General features: G+C 42.1%; 1 protein-coding gene across 7 annotated transcripts in view; it reads right to left on the minus strand.

Annotated features, from left to right (window-relative positions):
• Positions 1-22569, minus strand: part of Herc3 (HECT and RLD domain containing E3 ubiquitin protein ligase 3) — a 104842-nt gene that overhangs the window by 61999 nt on the left and 20274 nt on the right. For all 7 annotated transcript variants that reach the window (XM_042701633.1, XM_042701629.1, XM_042701631.1 and 4 more), the window contains 2 exons: positions 6413-6572; positions 1000-1076 (listed from right to left, as the gene is read on the minus strand). In XM_042701633.1, the coding sequence (XP_042557567.1) occupies positions 1000-1076; positions 6413-6572 (237 nt within the window). The remainder of the gene's footprint in view (positions 1-999; positions 1077-6412; positions 6573-22569) is intronic.

Raw genomic sequence — 22569 nt, forward strand, 5'->3', positions numbered from 1 at the left:
AATGGTGGCTCATGCCTATAATCTTAGCTACTTGGGAGGCTGAGATTAGAAGGATCACAGTTCCAGGCTAGCCTGGGCATACGTGCTAGACAGAATCCTATATCAAAATCTGGGCACAATCGCTAACACTGGTCACCCTAGGAAGTGGGAAGCCAAGGTCAAGAGGGTCAAAGTTACAGGTTCCAGCTTCAGCAGAAAAGTCTGGTAGAACAAGCTGGGCATGGTGGTATGTGCTGCCATCCTAGCTACAGTAAGAGGCTAAAAATAGGAGGATCAAGGTGTAGACATACTCTCAGGCATAAAAGTGAGGCAATACCTTGAAAATAATCCATGTGAAAGGGGCTGGAGGCTCAGCTCAGTGGCAGAGCACTTGTGTAGAAGACTGAAGGCCCTGTACTACACCAAAACAAACTCTAGCTGGGTCTAGTGGCCCACACCTGTGATTCTAGTTACTTGGGAGGCTGAGATTGAAGGAAGATAATAGTTCAAAGACAGTCCGGGCAACAAGTTCACAAGACCCTCTTTCAACCAAGAGCTTGAAGGGGTAGAACATGCATGCCATCTCAACGATGGTAAGAAGGGAAAATAGGAGGATAGCAGTCCAGGTCCCTTCCCCTCCCCCCAGTCAACAAGCAAAGGCCTACATTAAAAATAACCAAAGCAAAAAGACTTGGAGGCTCTGGCTCATGCAGTTGAGTGGCTGCCTAGCAAGCACAAGGCCCTGACTTCAAACTCCAGTACTACCACAAAACAAAACAACAAACTTCTCAAGAACAATACAAAAACTTGCTCAAGAACACCTAGGTACAATCCTGCCTCTTGTTCATCTTCCCCTGTGAGACCAAGAGCAGCAAGAATAATGGCTTCTATTATCCATGCAAAGGACCTCTGAGAACTGTCACTGTCCAAAAGCCAAGTCAAGCATTCAAGTTCGACAACACAAAACTGGAATGGTCTCAAAATCAACTTAATAGTTCTACATATTTAATGTTACTTTACCAGCTGCAAGAGCCAAACAATGCCAGTTGCCACAGGAAACTTGTAATATGGTCTGCTGGTTCAGCTTCTGTATTAACCTGAAACAGAAGAGGCTTTCTTAAAAAGGGCACATTTGCCAGAAGTAGTACCAATTAATTCAAACATTTCTAGTAAATTATTTCTACACATCATCTAGTCTTAAAAAGACTTGCAAATATCTAATGGGTAATCCTACATGATACAATTCTATTAGGACTGTGGCTAGCCTCCTCTTAGCTATTTCCTCTTTTCTTCCTCCAGTACTGGGGGTTTGAACTCAAGGGCTCAGGCTTGCTTGGCCAGCACTCTATCACTTGAGCCATGCCTCCAGTCTAGTCTTTTCTGGTTATTTTGGAGATGGGCTCTCTTGGACTTTCCTATCTAGGCTGGCTTAGAACTATGACCCTCAGATTTCAACCTCCCCAGTAGCTAGGTACGAGCCACCAATGCTCTGTGTACTTATTCTTCAAAAACCAAAAACACTTCTGCACCTTTGATGCACTACAATCCTACTACCAGTCCCATCATTCCTAGTTCAAGAAGGGATATGATCACATGCAATTCCTGAAATCCTTGGAATCTATGAACTAATGTCTTTATGTATGACAATGAGCTGGTTAATGGCTGACAGACACACACACACACACACACACACACACACACACACACACACACACACACACACACACACACACACACACACACACACACACACACACACACACACACACCAGGATAGGGCAGATTACGAGAAAGATCTAGACAGGATTAATGGGTTGGGAGGTTCATTCCCAACCCTCATCTTCTGGGGAGGGGAAGAGGAGGCTGAAGGTTAAGTTGATCATCAATGACACATAGGCAACAACCTAAAAGGACAAGGCTTGGGAACTTGTGGGTGGCTGAACTGGAGGGTGGCATGTCTACAGAGGGCATGGTGATTCCTCACCCTGTGTGTCTCTTCACTCACATCTGACATAATAAACATGGAAAGCTAAGTGTTCTCGGGGCTAGAGACATGGCTTAGTGGTTGAGTGCTTGCCTAGGATGCATGAAGCCCTGGGTTCGATTCCTCAGTACCACATACACAGAAAAAGCTGGGAGGGGCGCTGTGGCTCAAGTGGTAGAGTGTTAGCTTTGAGCAAAAGGTCAGGGACAGTGCCCAGGCCCTGAGTTCAAACCCCAGGACTGGCCAAAAAAAAAAAATACCTAAGTGAGTTCTGTGACCCGCCTGAATTAGGCCAACCACCGGAGGTGGTTTGGGTACCTCTGTTCAGATAGAATCACTAGCAAAACAACTGACATTTATGAATGGCACCCAAGTCGAGGACAGGTAGACTGATGGTTCAACCTGTGGGGTCCAACACTACCTCCAGGGACAAAGTGTGAGAATGAGACTGAATTAGCAGATAGCAACCCATCTCTGGTCTTGCAGAATTACTTGCTGCAGAAGTCCTCTCCCACCCCCCAGGGTTCAGAAGTCTGTGTTGACTGTGACATGAGAGTCAGGAAAGAGAAGACATTATGTTTTTCCAAGATACATAGAGAGATAAATGGAAATAAAGCTACAGAAGTACTATGGCTCAAAACATGGCTGGCACCTAAATGCCTCCATGTGGCAATTTTACTTCTGGCTATTTAACCAAAAGGAGAGGAAGGATCGTTCCAAAGAGATACCTGAATGCTCATATTCGTAACACCATGACCCCTACTAGCCAAAAGATGGCAGCAACCCACGTGACCATCATGGTTGAACAAAACCTGGTTGAGGCATACCTGATTAATTAGCACTTCACCCAATACGCTTCAGCCACTGCGTCTTCCACAGACTGAAGGTATGGGCTAAGCCCGCATCAAGCAAGTCTACTTGTGCCATTTTTCCAGCAACTCAGATGATAATTCGTATTTTTTAGCAATAAAGTATTTTTTGGATGCTAGTACTAATGCTAGAACTCAGGGCCTGGGTGCTGTCCCTTACCTTTTTGCTCAAGGCTGGCGCTCTACCACTTGAGCCCCAGCTCCACTTCCAGTCTGTTTTGTAGTTAACTGGAGATAAGTGGTCCCCGGCTGACTTGAACCATGGTCCACAGAGCTTAGCCTCCAGACGAGGCAGGATTTCAGTCATGAGATAGCGGTGTCCAGCCTCAATGAGGATTTTAATAGCGAAGGCATGTTTGTGGTCTGCTGTCGTGTTGTTTCAATGGTGCTGGGGATCACACCAGAGGTCACGCAGTCTACCACAAGTCACAGCCCCAGCCATGTATGATGTCAGCTGTGGTGATTCAGGATCCACCACCACCACCAAGCCTCTTCCTGTTGCATTATTGTGACCACTCCCTTCCCTCAGCCCCACCCCTAGCCTATTATCTTCATTCCTCCACAGAAATGTAATCATACAGTACATAATCTTTTGAGACTGATTTTTCTTACTCAGAATAATACTCTAGAATTCACCAAGTTGTTTGTAAATCAACTGTTTACAGAGATCCACTATTTGTGTGTGTGTGTGTGTGTGTGTGTGTGTGTGTGTGTGTGTGTGTGCAAGCACGCATATGCGCTAGTACTCAGGACCTGTGTGGTGTCCCTTAGCTCTTTCACTCAAGATTGGTGTTCTACCACTTGAGCCACTTCCAGCTTTTTAGTGGTTAACTGGAGATAAAATTTTCACAGACTTTTCTCAGATCTCAGCCTCCTGAGTAGCTAGCTACTATTGTTTTTAAAACTTGGACAAATGTATCACTACCAGGGGGTAGCAATATTTTAGGAGTTGCTATGTAGTAAAACCCCTCTTTGTTGTCTATTTTTCATTCAAATTCACAACATTACTCTTCATAATCACTATTAGAGAAAGGAATCAGGTCCAAAGGACAAAAGATAAATAATATAGGAACTGTATACTAAGAGAGAGAGGGAATCTACACAGTACAAACACTTCCTGAGTGTTACCTATTCATCTCATTCTGCCTTCCCACTGGTCAATAAGACATACCATGTACAAGTCCATCTGATGTTGGGAAAATGAGGCTTAGAACAGTTCAACAACTTGCCAACTTGTATTAAGCCAGTATTAGCAGACAAGGCTGTTCAACTTCACAGCTAGTACTTTCCACAGCACAAAATTATTAGTGAATGTACTTAAATTAAGTTACAATGCAAAATTATGCTTAAGAGTCATTCATAATTTAGACATGACATAATTTGGAATGAACCTTAACTTATTACTCTAATTTATTAACCCATTTTTAGAAGGAAAATGCCTTGAAAAACTGAGTCTCTGGCCATCAATAAATCAAATGTTTGTCATTAACATCATGCGTTTGTTTTCCTTGTATTACACACATGTAATTAAAATAGAGCACCCCTCTTTTCTCATTGTCATTCTCCCTGCCCCACCCCCCACAAATTGAATTAATTTTTGGAATAAATGAGACTTAAGGTATTACCTATTTTAGATCAGGAAATTATACCAAATCACTCTTAACCTCCATGTTCCTCTTTGGTTAAAACAGTAAAAATTTCAGAAGAGCAAGAAAGAGGCATACACTGTCTTTTAAAGGTAATAGTAAGTGGGAGAGAAAAAGGTATTCATTAAACAAAGTTGTACTGAACAGTGTAGGGGCCAGGCACTTAGTAACAAGCCACGTGAGAATGAATACTCACATCCTGCCATCTCTAGAGCTCACGGCTTTGAACTAGAAAGAGCATTAAAGAAACAATGGCATATGACAAGCACTAATACAAAGGGGATATGAGACTTTCATAAAACAAAAGAATGAGAAGTAAATGAAGGAAATAAACTTATTGACTCTTTGATCACTAGGAACCCACAACAAAGTGAGACACCACACTCAAAAAGCCAGCTGTAAAATCAAGAACTCTAATAACAACAGATGCTGGAGGGGATGTGGACAGAAGGGAACCTTACTGCATTGTTGGTGGGAGTGTAAACTTGTTCAACCACTTTGGAAAGCAGTAGGGAGGTTCCTCAAAAGACTCCACATAGAGCTCCCCTATGACCCAGCAATCCCACTTTTGGGCATTTACCCAAATGTTCACAAACAAGACCATACTAAAGCTACCAGCACGACTATGTTTACTGCAGCATTATTTACCTTAGCTAAGATATGGAACCAACCCAGATGCCCCTCAGTAGATGAATGGATCAAGAAAATGTGGTATATATACACAATGGAATTCTATGCCTCCATCAAAAAGAATGACATTGCCCCATTTGTTAGGAAATGGAAAGGTGTGGAAAAAATTATATTAAGTGAAGTAAGCCAGGCCCAAAGAAACATAGGTCCCATGGTTTCCCTTATTTGAAATATCTAGTATATGTCTGAGTCAAGCAGAAAAGGTCAGATAAGTTGATGTTAGGGAAATGAGCCCTAAAATAAGTTGATGTTAGGGAAATGAACCCTAAGATATGTATTCAAATGTTTTTTTTCTTTCATGCGATTGTTTCTAACACATTTATAAGATGATTTCTTTGTTGCTTTGTATGTCCCTCCCCCAAAGTATAACCCCTGTTTTCACTGTATTTGATGTCGGTATAATATGTGGAGGGGAAGGGGAAAAACAAATCGTTTAAATAGGGATACAGGTGGACCCATTGCAACAATGAGATGTGCAAGTCGTTATGTCGAAAACAAACTTTACAACTTTGGTGTGGGGGGGGCGGGGAGGATTGGGTGGGGAGGCGGGGGGGGGGGGGGGGAAGGCTAGGAAGGGATGGGAAGGGGAAACAAAGGAGGAGGCTACAATGCTTGATAAGAAATGTACTCATTATCTTGTCCATGTAATTGTAACCCCTCTGTACAGTATTTTCACAATTAAAAATAATAATTTTTTTTAAAAGCTGAAGGTAATTTCAATATTTTGGGCGTTTTCTTAATGATGAAGCATCTATTATTAGCTTTTAGCTAAATCATCTAAGATGTAGAAGTTTATTAGAAGTAAATTCAGAACAGTTATATTGGTATTTTTGTATTAAAGAACCTATATTTAGTGTTTCAGCTATTTATAATGCATAAGATAATTTGGCATGGTATCAGAGTCAGCATTATGATTGTACTTTGTTCTTTAATGAATAATTAAAAGTTTTTACCCCAAGTTGAAGGTTTAAAATTCCGATGTGAGAAAATGTATCAAGTGCCTAGAACAAAACCAGCCCTTGACCGAATCAGAGTTTTGAATGGAAGACAGACACTTCTATCAATATTTACAACTTCTGTGACTAGTGCAGGAATGGCGGTATAGACATGGTGGTGGCGAGAAGGAACATAGCAACAAAATAAAGGAAACGGAACAAACTCATGGAGTCTACCAAAGCGAGGGCAGTGATTTATTTTTAATAGTTGACATTTGACACTCAGATTCCTTTGTGTGACACACTTACCTGGGCACCGCCACAGAATCCTCAGTTGTCATGAGACCTAGTTGACCATCACTCCCGGCACCCCAAGAAAACAGCTGGCCCCGGTCACTGAGGGCCAGACTGTGGGACTCGCCACAGGCCACATGAATGATGTGCTGGTCTGCCAAAGCTCCAATTTGTTCTGAAAGAGATCAAGCACAGGAAGGAGATGAGATGTCTCACCTGGAAACAGGTATGTTGATTTGCTTCACGGAATTATTTTCCTAAGCACTAGGAAAAAAAAATGCAGGGACAGCACCCGTGCCCTAAGTTCAGACCTCGGGACCAGCATATACACAAGAAAAGAATTATCGTAATGAATATATGTTTTAGACAGCCTTGCTGAAAATCAGATGCCGGTACGCCATCATCACCCACTTCAAGGAGTAGTTAGCTGTTCCAGCCATTCTGGCACTCTCTAGCAACTGGCAGGTGTCACTCAAATTCATGTATTTCTAAATGCTATCAATTTATATTCCAGCTGTAGTAGATAGACTGTATGCCTATCTGCAGACCCAGCTCAGGTGAGCCCTAAACCTACACAGCCACGTGCCTGGTGCTTCTCTATCCAGAGAGAAGTTTGCAGGTTTTCAAACACCACCACCCACAATATGATATATGCACAGTCCTCTGCAGTTCCCAATGCAGGAAACCTCCTAGCGCCTGACTCTCCTCCAAGTGGCCCAATGTTTCCCACAGTGGAACCAGGCTGTCTCTCCTCTCTGTATCTTGAAAGGGCTTCTTCCTAAACCTTCCAACTTATTTATTATTTATTTATTTGTGTGTGTGTATATACGTGTGTATTAATATAGTGGGGCTTGAACTAAGGGCCTCAAAGCTCTTGCTTGGCCTTTGTATTCAAAGCTGGTGGCTCTACCACTTAAGCAATACCTCCACTTCAAACTATTTGCTGGTTAATTGGAGATAAATCTCATAGATTTTCCTGTCCAAGGTGATTTCAAACCACAATTCTTGTATTTCAGCCTCCTGGGTAGCTAGGATTGTAGATATAAGCCACCATTCCTCTCCAATTTCTTGATTATTTTGGTCTAAACATTTTAGGAGGTCTGAGCTATCTCCCAAAAAGGAACTCTCTCTTGTTCCTGACCCACCAGAGTCAGTTTGAAAAAAAAAGTCTACATTATCATACAATAAAACTATCTCCTTTCCTTGATACAAATTTTTAGTTTTTTGACCAGGTATTGGTGGCTCACACCTGTAATTTTAGCTACTCAGAAGGCTGAGATCTGAGGATCAAGGTTCAAAGCCAGCCCGGGCAGGAAAGTCTGAGACTCTTATCTCCAATTAACCCAGAAACCATTGGACATGGCACTGTGGCTCAAGTGGTAGAGCCCTTGCCTTGAGCTGAGGAGCTCAGGGACAGCGCCCAGGCCTAGAGTTCAAGCCCCACGACCAAAAAAAAAAAATTTGTTTGGCTAAGAAAGTCCTCTACCAGTAAAGCCATGTCCATGACCATGACCCATACAATTCTGTGATTTTAAACACATAAAACTACCACTACAAAATTGTCATCTGAGGATCTAACCTGGGCAGGAAAGTAGTGGACTCTTAGCTCCAATTAACCAAGCAAAACAGTTGGTAGTGGAGCTGTAATTCAAGTGGGACAGCACCAAGGCCCTGAATTCAAGACCCAGAACCAACACACACACACACACCACCACCACCACCACCACCACCACCACCGCCACCAACAACAACAACAACCGCTTCATCACCCTTAAAGTACCCCCCATGTTGTGCCATAATGTTTAATCTCTCATCTCCTGGCAACCACTGTTCTGTTTTCTTTCACCATACTTTTTCAATATTATCACATAACTGAAACCTTATAGTATTTAACTTTTTGCTACCAAATTCTTACACTCAATATAATCCTCTGAGATTTAGTGAAGTTGCTACATACAGCAGTGGTCTGGTCTTTTCTACCATATTTCACTGTCTGTATAAATAAACCATGTACGTTCCCAGTGCTTAGTGATTATAAATAAAATAAAATGAACATTCACATATGGATTACATGGAAATAAATGTTCATATCAGTAGAGTTATAGAGGAGTGGGATGCTGGAGTAGTAAGTGTATGTTTAATATTATTTTAAAGAATTAATACAGAGAACTGGCAAACTATTTTGCAGAATTGCTGTACCATTTTGTGTTCCTCCTAAATTCCACTTTAATTTCTCTATTGTATGTGGATTGTTTTTCTGTTGTTTCTTCAGTCCTGGGGTTTGAACTCCAAGTCTTTTTTTTTTGATCCTGGGGCTTGAACTCTGGGCCTGGGCGCTATCTCTTAGCTCTTCAGCTCAAGGCCAGCGCTCTACCACTTGAGCCACAGCACCACTTCCAGTTTTCTGGTGTTTTATTGGAGTTAAGAGTCTCACGGACTTTTCTGCCTGAGCTGGCTTTGAACCATATTCTCAGATTTCAGCCTCCTGAGTAGCTAGGATTACATGAGCCATTGGCACCCAGCTTGAACTCAGAGCCTTTTGTGCTCAGGGCTAGCACTCTACAATTCAAGGTTTACTTCTAGCTTTTTGGGGGTTCATGGAGATGAGCCTCATGAACTTTCTTGCACAGGCTGGCTACAAACTGTGATCTTCACATCTTACCCTCTTAAATAACTAGGATTACAGGCGTGAGCCACCAGCACCCTGCTCTATTATATATTTTGTTATATCCTTCACATGAAATTTTAAAGTGATTGCTCTAGGATTAAAATGCCAATATTTACCTTTTCAGAGTCTACTTAGACTTAATATATTATAAATTCAGGTGGAATATAGAACGCCACAACCATATAGTTACTCACTTTTCCTTGCTACGTTAGTCTTAAATATTACACCTACATGGTATAATTTTTGCTTTCAATCAAAAAAAATCCTGTTTACCTGGGTACTATTTTGTTGCTCTTTTTCCTTTCTTCATGCTAACATTCTTTCTTATTTCATTATCCCTCTGTCTGAACAATTCTTTTTTACTAGCTACCACTTAGCAGATGTCTCTGGCTATGGATCTTCTGACTTTTCCTTTACCTGTTTTGCCCTCATTTATACAGGTTGCTTTTGCTGGGTGCAGAGTTGTACTCTGAGATTTCTTTCAGTACTTTGAAAATGCTGTGTCACTTGCGATGGCCTCCTCCCAGACATGGAGCTTTCGTTTGCAGACATACAGTGTGATGTCTGCAGTGATCACATCAGCCAAGGACACATGTCTCAGAGCACATCCCCATCTGTAAGCAGAACATGACTGCAATTTCTCTATCTTTAGTTCCCAGAAGCCTGATTGTGATGCGTCTGGGTCTGGGTTTCTTTTGAGTTTTATCATGAGTGAGCTCTCTGGGCCTCTAGAATGTGTGGGTTTATGTCTTCTACCAATCCAGCAAGCTCTGAGTCATTATCTTCCTCATCACATCCTTTGTCTTCTTCTGCTGAGACGCCAATGACATAAATACCGGACCTTCTGTTCGGGTCTCCCAGGTCTCTGAGACCTGTTCGTATCCCCCAGTGTTTTTCATTCTCTCTTGTTTAAACTGTGTCATTTCTTTTCATCCATCCTCCAACCTCACCAATTCATCCTTCTATCACATGCAATCTTTCCTGAGGACATCCAGAGTGCTCTTTGTTTTAGCTGTTCTATATGTTGTGCTTTATACCAGGTGTTTCTTTGTTGAGAAGCTCACATCTTTGTTCACAAGTGGTTGAACCAGCTCGTTGGGACATGTGTTCAATAGCTACTTTAACGTCTTTGTCGGGTAACTCCAACATCTATGTTATCCCCCACTGGCCTCCACTATCTCCTCCTCTGTGAGCTGAAATTTTCCCGAGCTTTTCAAATACTGGCTAGGTTTGCCTTGTCTCATAAGCATTTTTGAATATTACATTGTAAGAATCTGGGTCTTCGTATTAAAACCACTTCTGGAGAGCTGACTGTGTGGTTTTCATGTTCACTGCCTCTGCAGGGCCCTCTGCCTGTGAATCTGGTAACCAGGAAGATCGGTGGTCTGTCCGTTGATGTGTGCAACAAAGAAAAAGATGCATGGACACGTGGCCCACGGGTGAGTGCAGGAACGCACAGGCGACTGTGTGCAATGGTTTTACAAGCTCTCTTCTCAGTACTGTCAGGCTTCCCAGGGCTCCGCTGTAGTCCTACAGCTTACCTACTTCTGCAGCTGCACCAGCCCATGGGGATAAATGGCAAGAAGGTGGCTGCCAATTTATTGGTACTTTGAATTCTGGTCTTCTTCCTCAATTCATCTACCACTATTTCCATTTTAGAGATCAATAAACAATTGCTGCAGGCATTCTGTCTAGGTCTTGCAGTTGTACTCGGCAGGAGGCCCAAAAACAAATGCACTTGCATTTGGAAACTCAGAGCCAGATTTTAAAAACGCAACAAAACAACCATTTTTTTTCCTTCCTGTTTCGTGGGGTTTTCTTATTCATATCGGGAGAAATAAGTCCATAAATTTTGTTCAACTTGGCTATATAAAGCAAATCAAAGGCATAGCTATAGCTTCCCTGCAGATGCTTCCGACACTGAGAGTGGGTTGCATCTTCCTATATGGTGACCAGCAGCTTTATTTCTGAAGGTGGGTGGTGAGGCTTTGGTGGTGAGCAGCCCATGTTTTCAATTAGCTGAGCACAGCGTGCATTTACTTGCTTAATTCCAAACAATCAGAACATCAAACCGCTTAAACCAAAAAGTAAGAGATTAGTTGTGTTAGTTCAGCCCAGGTAGCATTAATCCTAGACCTTAACACACACACACACACACACACACACACACACACACACACACACACACACACACACACACACACACACACACACACACACACACACACACACACACACACACACACACACACACACACAACTTAGATACTATGGAAAATGTTCCTGAGAATATTTCCTCTTAGAGCTGTAAGTCTAAACTTAATATGTGTGCTTGTAGATGCAGTAAGCTAGATTCCCCGGAGCCAATAGCAACCCACGGTGCCCCCACCTAAGGAGCTGGGAGGAAAGATGGCTTTGTGGTTGTGAGTTACCAGCTCTCCACCAGTCAGAATAAGATCAGCTACAGTTACAACTATGTTCAGAAACTCGAGACTGCCAACCATGGTATAATCTAATGCTTAAAGATTATTTTTTTAAGTATAACTTAAAAAACGATCTACAGATTCTATACAGCAAAATCTGAAAGCTGACTGGACCCTGCAGTTATATATGTTTCTTTTCTGTGGGTGTCTACACACATACATTCTACATACAACCTCAAATAGTTGAGTATAAATTCTCTAGTTTCAGATTCCAGAACCCATCAAGAGGAAAGAAATCCTAGTCCCCTCGGGCACAAAATACTAAGAGCCCCTCAAAGTTCAGCTCCCACACCATGCACGCTCTATCCTTTAGAGATCCCATGCCCCTAACCTATCCTTCACAGATGCCTTCCTTTCTCTAAGACAACCCCTGCTTCTGCATAAGCGCAGCCAGCATGGAGGCCTTCCTGAACTAGAGGTGAAGCTTCCAGTGGACTGTCCCACATATCTTCATGTGCCAGTGGCTCACGCCTGTAATCCTAGCTACTCAGGGGGTTGAGATCTGAGGATCCCGGTTCAAAGCCAGCCCGGGCAGGCAAGTCTTATCTCCAAATAACCACCAGAAAACTGGAAGTGGCGCTGTGCCAAGTGGTAGAGCACTAGCCTTGAGCTGAAGAGCTGAGAGACAGCACCAGGCCCAGAGTTCAAGCCCAACCATAAATAAATAAATAAAGCTCATTGACTACAGAAAGTCCTTAACCAAATACGAAGATCACACCTAAGATGTCTTATGTGCCTACCAAAGAACTCGCAGACAACTTACTGTGCTATAATCCAGTTATTTCCTAACCCCTGAGGAAACGACAGGCATTTCAAAGCATCATCGTTTTGGAAGGAAATGGAGAAATTAATACATTCGTAAAAGATACACTAACCAGAGAAGTGATAAGACCGAGACAGATCCATTTAGAAAATAAACTAATCTAACATAAATAGAATGTTTATTCCCATCCAGACTGAAAATCTACCCTTCCAACTTGCACTACACTTAGCCATTGGCACTACTTGCTTTCTTGGAGCTCAAATATTTTTAACTTTGGCCTCTTTGGAAAGCAGCCAATACCCACAAACCAACCCCGAAGGACATAAAAAGCCCTCTATCCTAAGTCACAAATACACGCTAAGGAGCTGACATACTTAAACTGTACAATCACAACAAAATAGTGCTATGATTCTTTTCAAAGGGTCCTTGTTTCTGATTTAGTGTTTAAACTATGGTACATTTTAAATTCAACTTTTATTAAATAAAAAATATACATAGCTGAGTTTGTTAGGGTTTAGAAAAAATATTGAAGGAACTATTAGTAAATTGAGTTACAATACAAATCCATCTAGAAGAGTGGCTCAAGTGGTAGAGCAACTACCTGGCAAGCACAAAGCCTGATACTATCAAAGAAAAAAATGTAATTCATATCTCTAGAAAAAGTAAATAAGTAGATACCAAATATAAGTATAATATTACTTAAAGCATTTTGACTATATATCTTGGCATTTCTATCAGTGAATTTCTACCAATGAATTCTGCAGGACTGGTATAAAAATTATAATATATTAATAATGCATTACTTTGCTATTTAACAGGAAAAAATAAGAAATATATTGATATTTTATTCGATACAATTAAGTACACAGTCATAAAAGGCTAACCTAGGGCTGGGAATAGAGCTTGGTGACAGAACCCATGTTTAGGTTGCATACAACCCTAAACTCAATACCCAGAACCACAGTAACAAAAATAAAAGACTGCTGTAAATGTGCATGAACATGATCATCCTTGGAAATTATTCCTGAGAGAGTAAATGGAAAAGTACTTACAAAGTGCTATTTGCCATAGGCCCTCATTTTTAAAACACTGGTTTTTTTTTCTTTAAAAAAATTATTGGGAGCTGGGCGCCAGTGGGTCACACCCATAATCCTAACTGCTCAAGAGGCTCAGATCTGAGAATTGCATTTTGAAGCCAGCCTGGGAAGGAAAGTCTGTGAGACTATTATCTTCAATTAACCACCAGAGCTGCGGCTCAAAGTGGTCGAGCACTAGACTTGAGTGAAAAAGCTCAAGGACAGTGCTCAGGCCCTGAGTTCAAACCCCATGACTGACAAAAGAAAAAGAAAAAATTATTGGAAGGGCATAAACCAACATTATCCCAGTGGTTTTTGTTCAAGGTGGCAGAATGAAGGAATACTTTTCATTTGCTTTTTGGAGGATTTTGGACATTTCAAAGTGTAAGCAATAAATATATACAGCTTCCTAATATGGGATTCTTTTCTGTTTTTTAAATGAGTTCCACACTACTTTCCTATTCATACTTTTTCAGTTGCTCAAAGCCTTTTCATTCAATCTGATTGAACAACAGAAGGCCATCTGCAAGTGTGCGCTTGATTCTGCTGACAATTTTAAGCTCTAAGCAACTTAAAACAATGTCTCTATACATCAAAATGCTTCTGGAGAGCCTTACGCAAGAGAGCAAATCTCAGCAATTTTTAATGGATCTGGATAAATTTTTATCACAGCGGCAAATATTCCTACCTTCATCTATTTTTATCTTTGGGATTGCAGTTCTCCATTGATTGTTCTCCTAAAAACATATACATGCATATGTGTATACACATATAAATTAGAGGACAGAGATAGATGTAACAACTGTGAAAATCCTCACTCTATATGCTGCTTTAAAAACCTCACTATAAATAGAAAGACAGAAAAATTAACAGTAAAAGAGTAGGGAAAAGATTACCATGCTAATACCAGTCAAAATAAAGCTAAAATTATTCATATACAGCAAGGTATATTGCCAAACAGTAAGTATTGCCATGCAAACAAAAAAAAATTGCATATTGCTAAGCAAGTCAATTCATCAAAACCTAACAATAATCTTTTCTTCTTTCCCTCCCCTTCTTCCTCTTCCTTTTCCTCCTCCTCCTCTCTCTCTTCTTCTTGTTGGCAGTACGTAGGGCCTTGGACTTGCTAGGCAGGCACTCTACCTTTGAGCCACACTCACAAATCCAAACCTCATCACCTTAACTGTGTATATACCTAATAACAGAATTTCAAAATTCATGATGCAAAACCTTAGAGTGCCAAAATAAACCAATCTACATGGTAATCAAAGATTTTAATGTTACTTTCCCAGTACCTGGTAGAATAGACATAGAATTGACAGAGAGAAATTTGAGCATTATCAACTATCCTGATCTGACATATACACACTTCATCTATCGCTACAGACTACCCATTCTTCTCAAATGTACACAGAGCCTAGTAAGCAAATAACCAAGTTCAACCTTCAGTACCACCCTCCCCCCAAAAAAAGCAAGCTATGCCCAGTCTAATCAGGAAATAAAAAGAGAAAACACAAATGACCTAGATTAGAGAAACAGTTCTGAAGGACAGTAAAAAAAAAACTTTATACCAATACATTGGACAACTTGGAAAAAGTGGACAAATTCCTCAAAACACACTAGTGAGGGACTATATGGCGGCATATGTCTAAAATCCCAACTGCTCCAAAGGTGCAGGCAGAGGTCAGCCTGGGCAAAAGTTAGAGACTCTATCTGACTAATTAAGATGCAGAAGAACTGGACTACAGCCCAAGTGGAAAAATGCTTGATATCCTTAATTCAATCTCCAGTACCACAAAAAAAGAACACACACACACACACACACACACACACACACACACACACACACACACACACACACACACACACACACACACACCAACCACCCATGACACACACCTGCAATCCTAGCTACTTGGGAAGCTGAAATCAAAAGGATTGTTTCAAGGTCAGCCTGGGCAAGTATATGAGACCCCCTTCCCAGCTCAGATCTGTGTGCAATGGCATACACCTATCCTCCTAGTTACAACAGAGGATGAGAACAGGAGGAACAAAGTTCCAGAATAGCATGAGCAAAAAGTTCACATGACCCTCTTTCAATAGCAGAAGCTGAGCTTGGTGATGTACACTTAGCAGCCCAGCTACAATAGCAAGTGTGAAACCGACCACAGTCTAGAAATATGTCTGGAAAAATTTTAAGACCCTATATCAAAATAATCAATGCAAAAAAGGCCTGCAGGTGTGGTTCAGCAGTAGCATTCCTGCCTAGGAGTACATGGCCCTGAACTCAAACCCCCTACCAAAAGCAGACACTAAGTAAGCTCACCCTAGAAAACAACAGATAACCTGACTAGGTCTTTATCTTTCTTTTCTAAAACACAATTACTTTATTGATTTCTTACAAATACTGCCAGCCAACATTACTTCCACTCAGAGTAAAAGTTTGATAGTTTCAAACAATGCACTGTATAACAAAATTATGCACCCTGATTAGTTATGCATCCTTATGTAATAATAATAATCAGTGATTATTAATAATACCCTGATTAATTATGTGAATTCAGAAATGTTTTTTAAAAAATCATAACTAAAATTTGGTTCTTTCCTTCATAATTTAAATATTTCTCCTCATAGTCTTGAGGTCACATTATAAGTAGTACAAAGTACATTATGAGCACACGTATATTCTAAACAAACAGAAGGGGCCTAACAGAAAGCACAGGCATTGCATGACAGAAAGCATGACAAAACACAAGGCAGCCCCTCAGGCGACCATATTGATTTAGGGATTTGCAGTATCATTTATTGCATTATATATATATATATATGGCATATATATTATATATGTGGCATTCCTATACATTTTATTCCTGCAGATAACAAAAACAGTTCTTGCTTGAAAAAATTATTTGGGGTTGCCATTCGGCTCATGTGAGGAAAACACAAACCTGCTAAGGGCCAAGTCGAATCATAAGCTCAAGTTGGTGAACTGGAAATGCGGCACAGATCACGGGGACAGCTTCCCAAATTCTGGACAGCCTCTTCTCATGTGGGATGGCAGATGATGAAGCATTTCTGGGATTTCCTTCCTTTAGGAGCGCTTCTCCCTTTTTATTCACTTGGAGTCATGTGTTACTGACTTGTCAATGGACTGTTCGCTCTCCTGAGCTCTCCAATGGCTTTCACTTTAATTATTCAGAATATCCTCAGTGAGTGGAAATTCAGAAGACAGAAAAGCCAAGGGCAGAAGCTTGGGTATTGCATTGTCATTGGCTTTCCCAGTTTTTGCTTCCAGTGTCTGCAGGTTGAGAGGCTATTGTAGCGGTTGGCAAACTCAGCTGCTCAGATCTTTCTACAAAGTCTGCATCTCCAACCCAGCTCCCCTTCTATTGGCCCTTTCAGAAACAGCCTTTGGGAAGCTTAGTCGATTTCCTTAATCTCCACTCGTGGTCATGCAGCTTCAAATCTGAAGTTTGGGCTGCCTGATTCTCTATCATGGTTTCCAGTACTTGGCTCACTCTTTCGATGAAGTAGATCTCCATCAGAGACGCTGGGAACTTCAGGGAGGGGGCTGTCTGTGGAAAGACTGGCCTTGTGAAAAAGAAGGGGGCTCTACCACCCACATCTGCAGAAGGGGGTTTGTGAAGAGCTTTCCATCATTCCTGGCTTCACCCTTTCCCACTTCCCTCGGATGCGGTGAGAGACAAACGAGCCTGCTAGCACTGTGTCAGCCTCATGGACTCGCAATGAGATGTGGCCGCCTTCGTGTGACCAGAAGTAGCCTCCTCGTGTTTCCCTACAGTAGACCAACAGTCTGTTCTGTGAATGAGCCAGATGCCTGGGCCCTTTAATTGCTTCTGCAGAGACCCTGGGGGTAACCGTGGAGCAGGGACGCTGAGGTCTTGGAAGGGGGCTTGCAGGAGAGCATGGTGCCACAGAGACCCTGGCTCCTCTCCGCCCAGAGCGCTAGCAGTGAGTGCACAGGAAGCCAGGCCCGGGTATTGAAAAGAAACTAAAATTTAAAATGTCCTTGCTAATCATCACTGCACAATGTCACTGCACTGCTGCAATGTCCCATTGCACATCTCAGTTACAGTGTTTTCTGTCATCACTGGTGGAGAAATCTCTTGTGATCCTAATGTCCACGGCAGAAGTTAGAGTTTGAGTAGAAACCGTTTACACACTCACCCATGGATAGATCTATAACAAAATGTAATATATCCATAAAGCCTACTAGGCAATAAACAAAGAGTTAAGAACTCACACATGACACAAAACGCACCTCAAAAAAGTATGCTAAAAAAAAAAAAGTACACTAATAAGGCTGGGCACCAGTGGCTCATGCCTGTAATCCTAGCTACTCAGAACTGAGATCTGAGGATCACAGTTCAAAGCCAGCCCGGGAAGGAAAGACCGTGAGACTCTTATCTCCAATAAACCATTCAGAAAACCAGAAGTGGCTCTGTGGCTCAAGTGGTAGCGTACTTGCCTTGAGCTGAAGAGCTGAGGGACAGCGCCCAGGCCCAGAGTTCAAGCCCCACGACCGACAAAAAATAAATAAAAATTATGCTTTAAAAAAAAAAGGAAGCCAGCCACAAAGAACTGTTACATCACTCCAGTGATACAAAGGGTCCAGGATAGGTGGAGCGACAGACAATCAGACATCAGTGGTGGCCCAGGACTCAGGGGAAAAGGTGAGGAACGGCTAATGATTGGAGGGTCACTTAGGGGGAATAGAAATGGTCTAAACGTTGTCTGTGATAATGATTATACAAGCTTGTGAATATATCTTTGCAACCCATTGAACAACACACATGAAGTGAGTAAAGTCTATGTTATGCGAATTATATGTTGATGAAGCTGTCAATACACTCAGAGATATCTGAAATGCAGGAGGAAGATGGGTCCACTCTGGAATCGGCAGATGTCCTGGCAGTTCAAGGGCATGCATCTCCCATCAAAATGATTATAGTTTTAGCATTACAAAAGTAACTTCATAAATACTTGAATAATAAAAGAACACAATGTATATTTGGGTCCCTAGCACCAGTAGTTCATTTCCAACTGATTTCACCAATGCGTCAGTCCAAAAAAGCAAATCAGGCAATACAGTTGCAGCAAAGCAGGTGATTTCCCAGTGGCCTTTCTTCTCAGCTTCACACGTGTGAGCCATAGAGCACTACAGACCCCCTTACAAACACCTGACAGTGGGAGCCTTGAGCCTGCCTAGAAGTGAGTCCCACAATGCAGCCGGATGAAGGAAAACACAAAGGGACAGAATTTTTGCAGTAAGGTCTTCAGTCTTTATTCTGGAAGCCGCGGTTACTACTGCCACGCTATGTTCTAGATGTTAGGAACATAGAATTAACACCTTGATTCTCAAGGAGCTCAAGCAACTATGGGAGGTTGGAAGGGGGGAAGGAAAAGGGTGGTGGAAGGTGGAGTTTGAGCGTATGCTATCATACAGGGATAAATTGTTTGGAAAGAAAGGGAAGGAAAGGGACAAGGCACAAGAGCACAAGAAATACACAGGATAGTAAAAGGAGGCATCTCTAATAAGGTAACACATAAGCAGAGACCGGAAGTGAAGGCACCAGGCATGCAGAAACCAAAGGGAGGTAGTAGCAGGTTACATAGAGAAACTAAGCGCTCTCCTGAAGAGAGGCCACTGAGGCCAAAGGACAGCAAGTAGGAGAAGCAAGCCGGGAAACCACAGGAAGATTTAAAGAAACCATAGGACATCTACTGTGAAGGAGGAGAATGGTAGGAAGAGCCAGAACAATGAAATAAATAAACAAGATGATAATCTGGACCAGAGAGGCAGAAAGGGAGGTAAGCAGATCTTGCGTGGTGGGGGTTTACTTGGTGAACTAGAGGTGCAATGTGAGAGAGGACATGACAAGAGAAACTGGGGATGACTCCAAAGTTTTTGGCTTGGAGAGCGGAGCACTCATTTACAGAGAAGAAGAAAAAAAGGGTGGATGATAGGCATGTTTAAAGGAGAAAGTCAGTTTAGCTTTGGACTTTAGGATGTCAACTATGCATCCACTGGAGCATTAGGTGGACACCAACTCTGAAATGTGCAGAAGTTGAGGCTGGACAGAATTTGTGAGCCGACAATACAAAGATGGTACGTGAAGCTTTGTCTTGTGTCCTGCCATTATATTCACTGAACACGGGAGATGGGCGGGCTGTTCCCATTATTTTGGCATTTATGACACTGCCCTAATAACCATACTTGGAAAGACTTCCTTTTGCTATACATAAACATTGCAGTTGCACAGCAAAGCTTCCTAAAAAAAATGGGAGTGCTCATTCAGTAGGTCTGACCATGGGTCCGGCTTACACAAAGACTGGAGCAGCTCACATTTTCCCAATGGGCACGTCCCACAGGAGTGAGCAGAGGTGTGACTCCTACTTTTTTTTTTTTTGCCAAATACAGAATAAGAAAGTAAGAGTCTCATTGTAACTCTCACCTCTCCCCCAGCCTTTTTGCATAAATTCATAGGATACTTGCAAGCACTCCTCCAGAAATGACCATTCTATCACAGGATTGCTGATGTTTTCTTATCAGTCGAAAAGCGTTCTAACATGTGACAAATAGGAGCTTTGTCTGGCAGTGGGTGGCAGCTACTTCTCTAATCAATCACTCCTTGCTTTGCTTTGTTTATGGATGCCTTGCGCCACCGGAAACATTGACTGTTTTCTTTGATGGCTTTCTGGGCTACTTGTCTCACATGTAGAACCTTCAGAATTCTCAACACATTTTCCTATTACATTTATGTCTTTCCAATGTCTGGAACTTATTTTTGAATATGGAGTAAGCTAGAAGCCTACAGTTTTCTTTGCCAGGTGAATGGCCACTCACACCCACACCATGTCCTAAATTACCCACCATGGTAATAATAGTAGTTCCTTTAATCACATGCCTGACCAGCTTGTGCAGACATGAAGTCCTGACAGAGATCAGTCCTCCACAACGTCTTAAGAAAGTCACAGAGGCCAGGCCCAGTGGCTCACACCTGTAATCCATTTATTCAGGAGGCTGAGATCTGAGGATCACAGTTCAAAGCCAGCCCAGGTAGGAAAGTCCATGAGACTCTTATCTCCAATTAACCACCACAAAAGCGGAAGTGGCCCTGTGGCTCAAGTGGCAGAGTGCTACTCTTGAGCTGAAGAGCTGAGGGACAGCGCCCAGGCCCAGAGTTCAGGCTCCACAACCAACACAAATAAATAAATAATACAACCAATGATACCCAAGGAAGCCTGGGTTAGCCCTTCTAAAGGACACCGCACAAACCTTCCAACTGCCAACCTGCTTTGAATATCTGCCCCCCACCCCGCCATATGTTTCCTCAAAGTAAACAAAAACACTACAATGAATCCGTGCTTCTTTCCTCCATCTGAAGGGAAAAGGGAATTTAATTTAATTTGTTACTCAGAGCAAGCTCTACAACACTGCTGTCTCTCTATTTCCTGTCTTTCCTTTCTCTCCCATTTGTTCTCCGTTGGGCCTGGGTCCAGCTCCCTGGTGCTTGAGGGACACCAGGGAACGAGCCACTTAAGTGCATAACGGTCCCCCACCTTCCTGGGCTCCTCATTTTGCCTTTTTGTGCTAATAATTTCTGAGTTATGGTAAGGTAAGGTAAGGTAAAAGCTTAGCCTCAGTCCACACAGTGTACTTAATCTCACAACCACCAGCATACTGCATGCACTAGGCCAATGCCAAACTAATAAATGCAAAACCTCTTTCACATGATGGAGGAGGACGCTGGTTTATAGCAAATCTATTCAAGGTGGAAAACAGGTTTTTAATGGTTAAGGGCTGTCTGCAGGCTCTTATTAGTATGACTCTGGAAAGAGGAAGGAAGGGAAAAAGCCATATAACCCTCTACCTAGCCAAATAACCAACTCCCAAAAGGTCAATAGGCTGAAATGAGACTAGACTTCAGAGAAAGTTCTCCAACATTCTTCTACCTTCAAGAGGTAAATCACACTCCTTTTGAAAGTCCACATTCTAGTAGCTAATAACATGATCAAAATGGAATAATTCCTAAGGGAGAAAGGAACCTTTCAACCTAACAGGCCAATTTCAATACCCAGCGTGGTACAGGGCTGATTCTTGCTGATAAGGCACCTGAAAAATAAATACAGACTCAGTGGCCCCTGAAAACCTCACAATCACACCAGTGAGGTAGAAAATCAGCAGGAAGAATAACTCTCTCATCAGCACAAAGTTCCAGGTCCAGAACTGAAAGGTGGGTCACTCCTGGGCACTCAGGGGTATCGATGTGTTCAGGTTAAGCAATCCTAAACATGTCTGCCCAGTGAGAAAAGACCATGTGATACAGTTAGCCTGCTATCCTGTTACTGGAACCTGAAAGTATCCTGACCCATAAAACTTCCCCCTTACAACCACAAAAATCCAGGAATCACACAGGTCCAGATCCCATCCACAGGGAGCAGCTCACAGGCAACCGCAAAGCACGGAGAGGAAAGCTACGCACATTCTTCCAGGTCACTGATCTCTCCATCCGAAGCCTCGTCACTCTCAAAGCCAACTGGATGCCTACAGTAACTGCCCACAGAAATTGGCGACGCTCCATGTCCCTCTACTTAATATTTATTTGGAAGTTATTTATAATTAAAAACCATTTTATCTTACAGTAATTGAAATAAAAACAGTAAATAGGCTGCATGCTATTTTCAGATCCTGTGGCACCAGCAAGAGCTTACTACCTGCCTAACCACTGCCAAAACCCTTCTGGCTTCTCCAAGAACCAACCCACAGTCCTTGGTGTGCCTAACCATACACAGTGGCAGCCTAAAGTGTCTCTTCGCTCTCTAATTCTGGGCAAGAAGGAAAGAGGTAATGTTAACTGCACAGAAATAGCATGCACACATGCCCATATGTGTATGATCATACAGTATTTTTATACTGTGACAACATATACAAGGTACATTTCTTTAGGAACAAGGAGATAAAAGATCCAAAGGATTAAAATCAGAATATCTTTTAACACTGAAAATTGGACGTAATATATGATCTCTCCCTTCACAATCCTAAACTCACAAGATCCTCCCCTAACCCCTAAACTAGATCATTAGCTCATACAGTGTCAAGCGCCCCTCTAAAAATAAAAACGTTGGTATAACAAAATCAAAACATTATACTGGAAAAT

This window comes from Dipodomys spectabilis, unplaced genomic scaffold (assembly GCF_019054845.1).
Source record: "Dipodomys spectabilis isolate Male_0828 unplaced genomic scaffold, ASM1905484v1 ptg000297l, whole genome shotgun sequence".
NCBI lineage: Eukaryota > Metazoa > Chordata > Mammalia > Rodentia > Heteromyidae > Dipodomys > Dipodomys spectabilis.